This window comes from Apteryx mantelli, chromosome Z (assembly GCF_036417845.1).
Source record: "Apteryx mantelli isolate bAptMan1 chromosome Z, bAptMan1.hap1, whole genome shotgun sequence".
Classification (NCBI taxonomy): Eukaryota; Metazoa; Chordata; class Aves; order Apterygiformes; family Apterygidae; genus Apteryx; species Apteryx mantelli.
Genome location: NC_090020.1, coordinates 28,318,792 through 28,333,750, shown reverse-complemented (window position 1 = coordinate 28,333,750; position 14,959 = coordinate 28,318,792). Strand labels below are relative to the sequence as shown.

General features: G+C 36.8%; 1 protein-coding gene across 1 annotated transcript in view; it reads right to left on the bottom strand.

Moving 5' to 3' along the window:
- PCSK5 (proprotein convertase subtilisin/kexin type 5) overlaps window positions 1–14,959 on the bottom strand; it is a 259,883-nt gene that overhangs the window by 122,356 nt on the left and 122,568 nt on the right. The window contains exons 8-9 of the mRNA XM_067315277.1: window positions 14,624–14,836; window positions 5,180–5,280 (exon numbers count right to left, since the gene is read on the bottom strand). Coding sequence (XP_067171378.1) covers window positions 5,180–5,280; window positions 14,624–14,836 — 314 coding nt within the window. The remainder of the gene's footprint in view (window positions 1–5,179; window positions 5,281–14,623; window positions 14,837–14,959) is intronic.

Here is a 14,959-nt window from a genome sequence, read left to right as displayed (position 1 = left end):
TTTCTGCAGGAGTGCAAAGAGGGCAAAACAGACCGCATCCCTCTTCTGCAGGTCGGTGTGTGAATGGCCAGCAGCACCCAGAAGAGCAACTTCAGCGAAAACCCTATTCAACCTTGAAAAGCTGAGGCTGAGGAACACATAGTGAACCAAGAAACCATAGGGAATAGAGCTGCCAAACTCTTAAAACTCTCAATGGAGCACATGACAACTGAGATTTTTCAAAAGCTTATAAAAGCAAAAGGCATTGCCCTGGCACTGGAACAATGGCTATCCACTTGTTCTGTTTCTAGTTATTGCTCTAAAGTGCAGACACACTAAATCTCAATGAAAAAGTTAAAAATGAACACAGTCAAACATCTTTTTTTAACCTAGACTCAGTTTAAGAAATGGCTGGATGGAATCTTCCTAAAATCTTTTTTAAAGCAAGTTACACGGAAAATTTCAGACCAAATGTTTAGCTCTTTGGCAAGGTTATATGTAACTGAAAGCAGGACCTTAAAATGGGAAACACTGGGCAACCTTAACTCAGGGAAGTACTTCCAACTGAATCTCAATATAATAACTGAAATTGCCTAAGTGGCACTGGTGGTTAAAGCTCAAGAGAAACACAGGTTCTAAATTAAGCATTTATTTATGTTTATACTTTTCAAATACCTCATCATTAAGAGCATTATTTTAAAACTACTCCAAAAATGAAAAGACACACAAATAGATTTCTAACTCACAGACTTTAAATTTCTCTTTTCTAACAGACAACCCATCAACTGAGCAAACACCTAGCCAAGGTTAGGTCACCTTCTCTTACACTGGGATCCTATATGCAAAGGTCACCTGAAAGCATTTCCACAGTTGGCTTCAAATTTCTTATCGTTTTTAGCCCTTATTACATTCACAGACAAACAGGCTCCTCATAACCGGGACAAAATTCTCTCCTGACGTTGAAGACACAAGGTATATTCTCTGTACCTACAACTGCACCTAACCAGTCAGTATGCCGCTTTTCTCCCTCCTGATGGTGTCTGTGTAAGAAAATCAATCAATATGGGAAGTGTTGCAAGTATCTGGTCAGTTTACAGAAATTTGAAGTCTCTTCCTCTGATACTCCTGACCCCTTGCAATTTGAACTCAGGTTGCCTTTCATCTCAGTGATTATACTCAGTTTTACTGCCTTTTAAAAAAATGAGGTGCATTGTCCCTCCTCTGAATGGATCAGTGCTATCAGAATTCACTGAAATTCTTTATCTGTTCCCAGTACTACCTTGTTCCAGCCTTGCCTTCATACGGGAAAAGACAAGTGAAGTACGCAGCTCATCTGGAGAGACATGTGAGAAAACACAGATTCTCTCCAGAGCTATACCACAGAGAAAAAGCAGAAAAAAAGCAGATTAATACTTCCACTTCAGGTGCTATTTCTAACTCATGTACCTGTGGTTTATTGTATCATGGATTGGAAAACACACATTGGCTTATCAATAATGGAACATGCAGTTTGCTTGGGGATGTATAATTTATTGTTTTGGCAACAGTGAAGCAGCATAAGAATTTTTTTATTTGGCTTCTCCATAGGAACATGGCACAAAGCACACTGGAAAAGATGCGTCATACCAACTGTCTTTTCTGACTCTGATTCATCCAAATCCTGAATCCAAACCTTTATCAATGAGAGAGGTCTTTCTGATATCAACAGCGGATGGTACTATGTAATGCAAAGTTTATTTTTAGAAATAATACTGCTACCTGACTAAATACTTTACACTCATAGCTGTTGGTTTACAACTAGCAAAATTCATCATTGTATAATGAATATGAAAAAGGTGCAATACGCAAGCAAGCACTTATTCATAGCACCTAAGGGGATACTAGATTCACTGGGAACTGATCAGATAAAACAAGCAACTACCTGAATACCACAAAAACCCATAGCATATGAAGATTACGTGATGGCTTTCTCTGTGTGAAATAGAAGTTTCATGTCTACATTTCTGCACTATGACCCAAGAGGATTCCAAATAGGAATTTTAAAACTCAGTTGCACTTTGGTTCCTGAAGGAAAACTTGCCATTTGATATTCCAATACTGGACTGAAAAAGTGGTTCATAAGAAAGGTGTGTTCACATTAGATTAAAATAGAGTCCTAAGAAGATTACCTTCCCAAAACTCTTCATTGCCAGGATTTCAGAGGCAGATTCCAGTTGGAAAAGCCAACTAAGTGGAAGATTCAAATCAGTAGGCAGGTAAGAGAACTGGGTCCTATATCAGCTATTTGCCAGTCCTACTGTATGGGGCTTATCAAAGCAAGAAAAGTGGCAGGTTGGAGGGGAATTCTGTTTTGTTCATTTTCCATTGGTTTAATGTATTTTTGCTTGTGAGTTATAGCAACCTCTTGGCTGTTCAAGCTCATACCCAGGCTGGGCTAGTGTGCTCTAAGCCCTCCGATGTCTCCCAGGAACAGAAGTTGGCTTCTGGGGAAAACTGACCTCTTGGGTTCAAAACCCTTCCACTGTATAGTTTATGGCATCCATTTTTCCAGCATGCAGTGGAATAAAACTATACATTATTCCAGAAATATTCGAAAAGTATTCAGAACTAAGTGCTCCAATTTGCTGCAGGAAAAGCATAATTAACCTTGCAAAACCCTTTTCCAACTAATCTTAAAAAAATCTCATATAAACATTAGCATTACTAGCACAGACACTAATATAGAATTTAAGGAAGAACCTATGCAAATGCAGACTCTATCTGAATGAAAACTAGTTCCAGTTAGGGCCTTAAGCTGAACCACAATATCAGGTGTCCTTTATATGCCATATATTTTTACAAGTATTGGAGGAAATAATTCAGAGGGCTTTATAATTTCTTTTTGTATGCTTTTTTTTTTTAATTCCTAGCTTTTATTTAGTATCACCTAACTCCACAGGTATCACAGGAGGAAATTATAACTTGCATCTTCAAATAAGTAAATGAATAAATAATGCAAATCAGAAACTGCTTAAAATCAACTAAATAGATTCATACAAACAAATCCATGACATTAAGATTAAATAGATTATGAAATGATCTCCTTGCAATACTAAAGACCTTATTCCATAATCTGTCACTTACCCAGACCAAATGTTCCCACTACCCTAAGTATGAAGCCAGGCTAATTTACAGAAGAAAAATCCAACATTAGGGGAAAACTAGAAATATTTCTCCCCCTAGATGTTTTTTGTTGTTGTTTGTTTGTTGCATTTCCTGATGGTGGCTCTATTCAGAAGGTTAGCTGTAAGTACTCATAGGCAAGGAAAGTTAGTGAATGGAATGCAAATGAGGTGGTGAAATGCATTAGAGCACGTTTATGGTATCATTAACATCATTTGTATCTATTCAGATACATAGCCTAAGATAGTTTTGGAAATAAGTGAGAACCCTTCATTTACTGAAATTAAATAGAATCTGAAAAAAAGGCAAAATTGATGCATTTTCACCCTGAATCTCTTGTTAATACCATGGAACAGAGCACTTCAAATACAAAAAGTGACTAGGATATATATACACATACTGGCACATTTTGCCTCCATCACTACATGTGAAACTTCAATACATTCTTTTCTTTGTTCCTAAGATATCTATTATCATAGCAACTATTAATTTGGAAAAAAAATACTAATCCAGAGGCAGTATCCTGGATTTCCCAATAATACACTCACCAAAGTACACTTAGAACAAAGGCTGTGTAAAGAGCAAGCTTCTCAGTGTGTATTAAGATATCACAGTCAGCATTAGCTTGGCTGTAGATATTCTGTGCAGTAATACTTTGAAACTTTCAGTTATAGCAATGATTTGTTAGAAAATGCTCACAAAATGGCATATAGAGATACAAGCTGCAAATTACAAACAACATCAATTCATTAAAAAGTAATTATAAAAACTTTCAGCAGATTGAAGTTTTGGTGCATGTAATTTTATCTGTATAAGCAGATTGTTTAGAATGAACTTAAATATTTTACAGCGGAGATTGAGAAGAGATTGAAAAGAATGTTTTTTGAAATAATAGCATTACATTAACTTTTCAAATAGTTTTGTTTCTAACAATTGCATTAAGAAAATCTAATTATAATGATACAAGTGCTCCACTACTTAAGATTTTATCAGCTTTTCAATTACAATTTCTTATTTTCATGGCTGTAACTCAGCAGCAAAAATAATATTCTGTGTTGAATATCAGCCCATGGTTTCTTCAAAAAAGCAACATTAAAAATGGAAAAATAAACCTGCAGCTACGAATGACATACAATTTGAAATGACTATTATCCACAAAATTTTTACTTTCTTCAAAGGAACTGAGTGCCCTCAAGGAAACTGATTGTTCTCAGAATTTAACAGAATCAATCTCTTAGCATTTAGAAACATCTGAATTCAAGCAGGATTTGGGGTGCAGCACTACACCTTAGACCTGCATGTATCATCCAACACAGCATACAGTAATGTAAAAGGTTCTGAACCACAAATTACTTGATAAATCTCCAGTATTTCTGGTGTTCCATAAATATGTTATTGATACATATTAGACACAAAGAGAAAAATCCTGCAGTTGACAAAATGCTTATAAAATAGAAATTTTCTGAGCTAAAGCTAAAAGGACTAAGGAGCTACATTTATCTACGGTTTTTAAAGCTGTGGAACTTAACCCATTAGAAGAGATAGACTTCTCATTTCAACACACAGAAGTTGTGAATTTTTATTTTTCATATTCTACTACTTTGTGTTCACACTAGCCTAGCAATGTCCCAGTACTTTTTTTACATTCAAGAACGGATGCTGCAAAAAGGAGCCTGATGAATGCAAGAAGTGACCTACAGTAGCCTGCAGAGTACAGCAGATCCTGGGGAGCACTCTGAGGGCACCTTATGCCAATGTGAGGATACTTTAAGCCATTCAGTGGAAACTACCTGTGCTCACCACCATTTCAAGTTATTTCAAAACTCTGAGTACTCTGCCTTCATCACCATGGTGTCAGCTTTCCTGCATGTAAGGGGAGCGCACTGATCTTTCCTGACTTCAGAAGGGTACTGTGAATTTCTAATACACAGTGTGTCTAAAGCACTTTGAGATCCCTGGATAAAAAGTGCCAGATAAGCGAGAAAAATCCATCTGTATGATTAAATTTTTTTTTTCCAGAGTATAGCTCAGATCTTACTTTGCTTCCAGTGCCAGTGCAATGATGCCTGCAGCCATAGGTGCAGAGGCTGAGGTTCCCGTATGGCTGTCTGTGCAACGCTGTCTCAGGTCTGTGGTGATCTGGAAGAAATTGAATGTGTGAAATTTAGAACACAGCTTCAGAAATCAGAACAGGTTTCATTTGCTTGAATGAGTTGCCTGTAAGTGGAGGGTATTTTCTTTTTTCGCCACAAAGAAGGAAAAAAGCCTTCTGAGTACATGATTTTAGATGTTCATTTTCTACTCAGAGCTTGAAGACATTCGTGAACTTGGAGAAGTGTTCTCTGTATCGCACTGAAAACATAAGTTAGTCTCAGTTTTTTTCATGGCATGACCAACAAAAGATGTGTAAACTCAAAAAACATGCACGGGGTTTTATAACAGAATGGTTAGAATTCTGCTCTTCTATTACTTTGCATTTATAGAGCACTTTCCATCCAAGAATCTCAAAGTGCTTTACAAATTGGAACGAATTAAATCTCACAGTGTTCCCATCACACAGATTGTTTATGCCCATTTTTAAGACTGTAAACCAGAGGTATGGATGGGTTAATGGGGTTGCCTGAAGTCACAGTGGAAGTATGTGATAGAACAGAATACAGTCATGCTCATGTTAACTGCTGTACTTAATCCACAGTCCCTTCCTTCCTTCCTTATGCAATAATTCACATGAAATTAAGCAACAATTCATCTGAAAATCCTGAGGTAATCACAAATTTGGCTTAGAGATCTCAAGCCAATTAGTTATTTGTAGCTTTAAATTGTTATATATTGCTTAATTATATGCAACTGCATATTTTAATATATGATCTTAGTGGCTCCATAAAGCCATAATATGCAATAGCAACTAAAAAGACACAGTCCTGTACTTAGTGTTAGGATGTTCCTACCTCATAAAGAATTTTAGGTTGATATTTTCTGTAAGGCAATAAATCACACACAAAAATGTATTCACTCTGAAGCTGCTTCTTTCAGGCAAGATTAATCTAAAGTGATTCTACTGTAAACTCTTCTTTCTGGAGAAGTGGTTCCTAGCAAGAGCAAGGCAGTGGAGACAAGAAGTCATGACCACCTAACAGATGCTCAGGTGAAATCCATGCAGATGTTTCCATTTAATTTAATTTACTAGTGCTATACTTCACTTGCAACACAGACACCCACAAAAAGACGGGGGAAGGACTGGATCACAGGAGAGTGGGAACCAAAACACACAAAAAAGTACAAGATGTGTAAAAATATCTGTCTAGTTTCAAAACTGGAAGCTACTCAAAGTATGATCTTAAAAAATAGCCACGTACCATCTGAGCACATTACAGACAGTTGCAAATAGGACATACAGGTTTTATACATATACATTCACAGTATTCAGCAGTATATGTATTACATATTTGGTATAAAACTGCTGAAAGTTTTAATGACATGTAAACTTGTGCAGGCTAATACAAAGGACTTCTATAAAAGAAGTTCAGAGGACCTATGAAATGATTGTTGAAAGCAAGTAGTGACTAAGTGAAACAAAATGGAAGGTTCTAGACGTTGAAAAACAAGGATTAAAGCACTTATAATGTCATACCCTTAAATTACTGGACTTACCAAAGGCCAGACTCAAGGATACTGAAGTCTAGAAAGAACCTTTTTTTCTCTATTATTTAATATCTTTCATATATGTATATGCATTATTTTTTTCATCTTTTACCAACTAAAAGATGATCCCTATAAATAAAATGCTCATATAATTTCTTTATCTCTTGCCTCCTCTCCTATCAGTTGTTCATAAATTTAGACAAGGAAAATTAATGGAAAACCTATCTGCATCCACATCCCATACATTCCCTGAAAATGTTAAGAGATGAAACAGCAGCAGGAACCACCCTACGACTACACTGCCTATGTGTGCAGATGCAAGGAGTGGTTTTGGAGGTGAATAGCCAAGGCTTGCAGGATGATAGGCACACAAATAGTGACATGAAAGCATCAGGTAACTCCTTTGGAGAAACAATGGTCAAAACAAAAGGTGGGGAGTGGAAAGGAGACCAGGAAAAAGGGAGGGCAAAAAGGACAGGTCCATGCTTGTCCCATTCCTGGCGAAGGAACTTGTCCCCTGCCAAGAAGTGGCGCTTCTTGTCCACTTTCCAAAGAGGACTGAAGGATATCAGTGCCTGCAGGAGTTCAGGCAGGGAGAAGTGCCCCCATGACGGCTTTGCATTAAGGGACAGCCTTGTGTGTGTCGTGAGACAACACTGTACTGTGCTATCTGCATTTCTCATCCTCTGGAAGAAGAACACGCTTCAGTTTTTATTGCCCTGTACCTACAGACATCAAGCATAATAAAAGCATGACATCTCTTTATTCTGCAATGGGGTCTCGTGTCCCAAGCAGACATTGTGGCAGCAGTCTGGACTACAACCCCTTATGGCTCTCTTTTGCACAGCAAATACTTCAGCAGAAAACGTGTAAAGAAAGCTTCCTAAGTGGAAATCCCATTTGAGCTATTTCAAAGGGAAGTTGCTGACAGGAGCTGAGATGTTTAGGTGTAAATTACCTCAAAGATCTAAGGCGTGCTTTTCGGCACTATGGATTCAGTGTCAGAGATGTCTTGTGTCTATAGCTCATGAAAAAAAGAGAACAGGACCACCAACAGGCAAGTGAGTTTTGAGAAGAAAAATGATGCTCCAGATTCCTGAACCGCATGAGGGCAACATCATTAATCACAAAAAAAGGACGTGACACTTGACAGCCCCGTGAAGCTGTCATTATAGTCTGTGAGCTGTCATTCCCCTCAATAGTGTGGAGAGGAGCAGCAATTTCTGATTCTTTTGTTGTGTACAACACATCTATATGCTTCAAATACTGTAACAACTGCTGATCTATGAAAACACCGATTGGATTACCCACAATCAATCCATGTAATATTTCTAGGACCCTGAGTTACATCTACTTCTACCTCTTCTGAATCAACCAGATTTGACTGAATGCAATGACAATGTTTCTGGTGCTGGTGTAGTTTAATCAACATGAGATTAACAGCCTAGGACACCTTGATGAAAGTCAGAAAAAAGTTACAGCAATCATGAAAATGTACTGTAATCCTTGCCATATGTAGAAGTCAGGCAGCTTTCAGAAAATGCACAGATTTATTGAAGAAAAACTGTAGAAACATACTGTAATAGTTTTGAATAAGCAATTTGCGCTGAAGATTTAAGGAGATGCCATTCCTGAATAGTTAATATTAAGGCTGTACCATCAATCTCCTCATAGTTTCATCTATTGAGAGGTTAATGATTGAGGTCAAAAATAGGATTTTCCTTAGCAGACAACATGCTCACTCTTCCTGTCCTAACCCTCTTATTCACTGATATTTCATATTTCATGGCTTCAGCCTTCTGAACTGATTGAATCATTTTTTACCTGTTTCTGTAATTCCTCAGGATATGCTGGTTTCTACCAACCTGTGTCCCTGAAGTGACAAGGGTTTAACAAAAACCATCTGCTTTTTCCCACATCCTTGGTGTTTCTTTATCTACTCAAAGCTGAAGGTGCCATGTTGTACCTCGATACTCTGCAAGAGTTTCTGAACAAGACCAGATTATTTGTTTGTGTTTTAAGAACTGAGAAGAGATTTTTTTTGTTGATATTTGTTTCAAGTTCTGTTTAGAGCAAAAGCTTGTCAGCAAGACAGAAATATATCTTAAAAGAGAAGGAAATTCAGCAGATGAAACTACTGTTTTATGGAGTAAAGAAATAGTACAGATGGGGTTTTTAGTAGATGAGTCACATCCAATAGGTTTACAAATTTTATCTGTGAGGGATTTTCACCTGCAAATTCACTAACACTTTCAGAAATTATTTTAAAAAGGAATTCAAAGGAATTGTGATGCATTTGTGCAACATCTTTGACACACTGAAGGCCAAGATGAATAACAATACCTAGGTTGTACTGAACATATTCTAAGATGCCTATTCTAAGTAATAATGCAAAGCTGCACGGGCCCAAGTGGGAAAACTATCTTCCAGGTTTGTCCTGCATTCAAAATAGCAGAGAAGAGAAGAATAGAAAAAATACATTGCCAAATGTATGTCTTTGGCTATTGCTTCTACACTCACTCTGTTCTGAAAGATGACCTCCATAAAGAAGTATATTTTTACAGTCTTTACCTATCTTTCATTTGCCTTTGTCCCAGAGGGTGAGTTTCTGCACCTCTGCCTGCGCTTTGCAGATGCACTTGAAAAGACCTAGAAATAATACAAGTTCTTGTCTCTAATTGTCTATGTAAAAGGCATACATGCAACTGTCTCTGAAAAATGTTTGTATGCTTTGGATGTATATAATGCAGCCAAATGTTGGAAACTCAGTCCATAATGGGCAAACATTTACTGCAATACAATTTGGACCAGCATCAAGTTAAGTGTATGGTGAGTATATTCCTTGGGCCGCAGACAGCAGGACTCATGCAAGATGCTAACATCAGTGTGTGTTTCACTGTGACTGTCAGCTCAAATTGTTACAAACCAGAATTTGTTGTCATTTACTTTAGTCCAAAGTCAGTAAAAATAAGCTCCATGTGGAAGAGTTGTGTAAATGAGATTATTCTCCTATTTACTAAGCTAATTATGATTGTACAAGACTGAAAAACCTCCAAAATTGCAAAACCTCCTAAAATTATGTTACAAGCCACATTTGTAACAATTACAAAAACATGCAGTAACATGAAAAGGGGAAAAAAAGTCTCTGGGTACTTATAAAAGTGTGGGTATTTTTATTAATCCACATTGAAGCCAAAACATTTTAATAAGAATTTTTACTTGTCCCTTTCTAATCCACACAATGAGTTCCTAACATGTTCACTTGGTGACTGTTTGGGTATCCACCTCATAATATACTCTGCACACATTGGATAGAAAAATAGAAAAGGAAAAAAAAGACATTAGAATTGGAGACGTTTAAGGAAAAATAAGCAGGAACTGGAGAATCTGACACTATAAAGTAGCATCCATGCACTATAAAGTAGTAGCCATGCACAGTCCCTTAATATCACATCTACATTTCTGTACTACTATGTTGCAGAATCTCATATGACATCAGAGTTTGTTCTCAGTTACATGTGAGTAAACGAGAATGAGTTCATTAATTTTGATTGCAAATCCCGTGTCAGGTCACTATATTTTTTCCTGATTTACTGCAGTAGTCCTTATTTTTTTCTATTTTGAATATGAGAATCCCACTTTCATAAACTGAACCATCATACGTCTTGATTAAATGTTGTTACTCTTTTCATGTAATGGCATGAACTTAAGCTCTGCATAGCTAATCTGTATATTGCATTTAAGTTAATATGCATAAAAGAATTTGGAAAATTGAAATTTAACAATAATCTTTAGTTCTATCATTACTTGTCACTTTACACTTACTGCAAGCTGTGGATTCTTCTGCAGAAAAATAGGAAGACAATTTCTACCTCAAAAAGGGTAGCAATCTAAATAAGAGGTGAGATATGATGCAGTGAAAAGGATGTATGATCCAGCAATGAAAATGAGCATGCATCTTCTTTGTCCTAGACTCTTTTAGCATTTTATAGCAGTTGGAAAACTTTGTGCTCAAAATTTTCAGTTCTGTGTTCTGTTCAGTTCATGTTTCAGTGGAGTCTTCTTTCCAAAGGAAACGAGGTTTGATAGGTCTTTTGGAGGAGTGAATTTTAGTAGACAACTTGGAGAAGAGAATGAAGATGTTACCATTATTGCTTTCAAAATGATTGCTCACACTACGAGCAAGAGAGACACACGGGTGAGAGCAATGCCCCACTCTCGGTGAGTGGGTGTATGCGTGTTGAAAGGACTTGGAAAAGTTGCAGCTGGTACCTGAAATTGCTCAATACTCTCAGTTTAAAGGGTTGATTCCACAATTTCATGTCATTCTCACTGGACTCTGGCATAACGGGAGCACAGGGTTGTTCTCATACAGGGATAACTGGTTTGCATACAATGCAGACAGAAAGCTGTTCACTGCACTGAGTGCGCACTGCTCTGCTTTGTCACTGAAGGTGTTGGGAGGGGGAACAGGCTGCCTTCAAATGCAAAGTACCAGCAGAAAACACCTTGAGCTAGGTTATGTGCTTCAGAAGTCAACTGATTTAAACATAGTATGGGAAAGAGTGGTGGATGACATATTTATGGTCTGACTCTCTTACATTTGTGATCAGGAAACCACTTGGCAGGCCCATCACCAAAGTTGTCTGGCCCAAGACTAGTCAGGCTGTGAATTAAGTTCTGGTAAATGAAGGGTCAAGAGACTTGGGTAAATTTTTATGGCTGTTCAGCATGTGTATGCTTTTATTATTCAGTGTGCACAATGAGGAACTTTATTGGTGTAATCTAAAGTTGCCATATGCAACTGAATCACTCCGAAAATAATGGAAGATCTGATTAATCAATACCTAGAGAATTGATGGATTTCAATTAAAAGGTATTTTTGCTTATCTGTAATACTCCAGTCTTAGATCTCGAATGGAGACTCCAAATTAAGAACACTTTTGAAGCAGCATATCTTTACACCTTTTCAATAATGTTTACATAAAATCTTTTCATTACTTTCCTAATTCTGGGATAATGTCCATTCATTCTGACTATAACAATTGACCATTCATTTGTAAAGTATGTCTTTCAAAACCTTACAGTAAAATATAAAACTGCAATACGAGCACAATGTCATAAATTCTAAATGATGAGTATTATACTTCAGTAAACTAAAAAATTATTGAGCTTAATTCTCTTGGTTCCATTTTCATAAGAAAGTCTACAACAATGAAGGTGAGAAAACCTCCAAGCGTTTTTGGTGCTACCATAAGTCAAAAGGGAGAAATGCTTCAAAAATAAGCAATGCTGCCTACAGAAATGGCAATACTGTAAAAGCAGAAAGTCCATGCTAATTGAAAAGAATGGAAGACAATGATCAAGAAAACTCTGGCTATTCAGGCATCAGAGGAATGCACAAAAAATGAAATTAGCTAAGCAGAAAACTACAAATGAGGACTGAGAAAAATAAAATTATTTTACTAGATTTAAGAAAAAACTGAGGAAGGATATACTGGTCCACAAAACAAGTAACGACAAGTGAAGGAAGTAATAAATAAAAAATATGAATGGATAAAAGGTGAAGTGGATAGCAATGAATAAAAATTAGAGGACAGAAGGTGCATAAAGGTGGTAAGGAAAGACAAAGGACAAATGGTGAAGCCTACAACAAGAGCAGAATAAAAAAGATATTTTGTTTTCAAGTATATCAAAACCACAAGAGCTCCCAAAGAGCTCTGTTTTAATTGTACAGAAATAATAGAATAGTTACTAGTACTGTATAGAAAATAGATATTTCACTAAATATTCTCTTTTTGGAAAAAAATCAAAATGAAGTTTTCAGAACATACAATGATAATAAATCATCTTCCTATTTATAACTATTACAATCACTGCTGAAGATAGACATGTTTAAATCAGCAAGTTTGGAAGCATCAAAGACTTTTACAAGAGCTGACAAGAGAACATTTTATACTGTATTGCTGATTTTAGTAAGTCTTGGAACACTGGTGAAGTTCCAGAAGACTGAAAGTGTCAATATTTTGAAAGGGTAAGCAGCATTGCCCTAATAATTTCATCTATTTGCTAGGTTTTTATCTAGTATAAAGCGATTGATACAGTATTTAAACTAATTGTTAGTTAATTAATTAGTAAGATATTTAATGCTGGTTAACATGAGCTGCTGGAAAACAGAGCATGGCAAATTAGTGCAAAATATACAACAAGATCAAATGCCTGGAAGCTGAAGCCAGAAGAACTCAGACAGCAAGTGAAACATTTTAATGGGTACGGGTAATTAGAACAACTTACCCTAGATTTTAGTGGATTCTCTGTCACTGGAAATTTCAAAAAAAAGATGGGAAGTGTTTGTAAAAATTATTTTAGAGTTGACCACAACCACTGGACTTGAAGAAGGATTCAGGGAAGAATAACCCATAGACTGGGTTATGCAAGAGGTCAGACTGGAGAATCACAATTGTCTCTGTTTACCTTAAATTATATCAGTCTGACTTAAACACGAAAAAGATATTAGTGAAGGTCTTTTAAAGGACAGTAGAGGGAATTTAATCACAGAAGTGAGGAATGCTAGGAAACTGAGAATTTCTTTTCTTTATTATTATTTATCAGGGAGAAAAGAAACGTGCCAGAAACAGAGATAAGGTTTCTGTGGAGAGAAGCAAGTAAAGAACAGAAAAATTACTGGAATGAAGAGGTACCCCAGAACAAGTTTAAAACAAAAATTAGATCATCTGAAAATAAGGAAGGTTCCAAGAAGGGATGGCGAGCATCCCAGAATCCTGAAAGACAAGGCAGACAGTATTAAAAAAACAGCTGCAAGAATTTTTAACTCCTTACTGACAGCAAGAGAGGTATCTACTAAGGACCAGAAAGAAGCTAATATAAAACCCCTGCTTAAAAAGAGAACATGGCAGGGGGAACCCACTCAAATTTTCTGACTAGGAAAAATAAAGATCTATAAGTTCTATACCAGAATAAATAAGCTGGGAAGAAGACCATATTTAACAAATCTTAATCCTAATATAAGGGTTTAAAAAGCTAAAAAGAGTAGTAGCAAAATATATTGAACGCACTCTATTTGAAACAGCAAATATACAAAAACACACAAATACCAGTGGTATTGATAGATTATTAAACAGAATTAAAAACAGCTCCTGTTTTTTCCCGCCAAGAGGAGAACTTGATGGAAAATGTATGCAGCCCATTTTGGTATGCGATCAGAAACAGTGCAGTGAAGATCAGCACTGAACTTAACCTTGCTTACAGTACGTCAGCTACCAGGAACAGGCAGCAAGACGAATAATAACCGAGTGTCAATTAATGTAAAAGAGGAATGATGCTGGATCCAAATAAACCTGAGGTACCAGGGAGGTAATCAGCAACCAGGGAGGTGCTTCTAAAATCTTGCACTTTAAGTATGAAAACTAATCAAATCTGGATTAAAAAACAAAAGAAAAGAGGATATGTCCTGAGGTCTACTGACTTACTGAGAGGTTGCACAGTATTGGTCAGGAAACAAACCTGTTTTGGCGGCAATAGCAATAGGATCTTTGAAAGCATCACTGAGAGCTTGCAGCAATTAGGTTAGCAGAAAAATCTAGCATCCTGCCACAACACGCAGAGATACCCCTGTTGACTCAAATTTCTACCTTCAGAACTGGAAGCAGTAGGGTGACAACAACTTAGTAACCCACTTGGGGTAAATAAACTTCTCCAAATACGATTTTTTTCTACTGGTCCATTTAAACAGCATAAATAAGCTATCTCTCCCTCCTTCCCCCAAAAGTCACTGTACAAAATACAAAACCATTTATGTAAAAATAATAAAAAAACATACTATTTTCCTGTCGTAGGATTCCCCACTGCTGTATGTTGTAGCTAGCGTGGATGCACATTCTTCCAGATACCAGGGCTTCTTTCCACTTTCAGCTGTGCTGCTTATGGAGATAGTGTAGATGCTATTGGTGTAGCCATCACAGGAGCAATGGTCTCGACTCCTTCCACCATTTCCAGATGCCCAAACAAAAACTGAGCCTAAGCCTCTTCGTCCCTGTTCGGAAATGATACAAAAGATTTGATTAACAGTTGTTCTTTTTCCCCTCGCATAATAGGTCTTTCTCCCCAAAAGGCATTTGAAGAGAGACAACTAAACAGGATAGCCCACTGAGAAGGA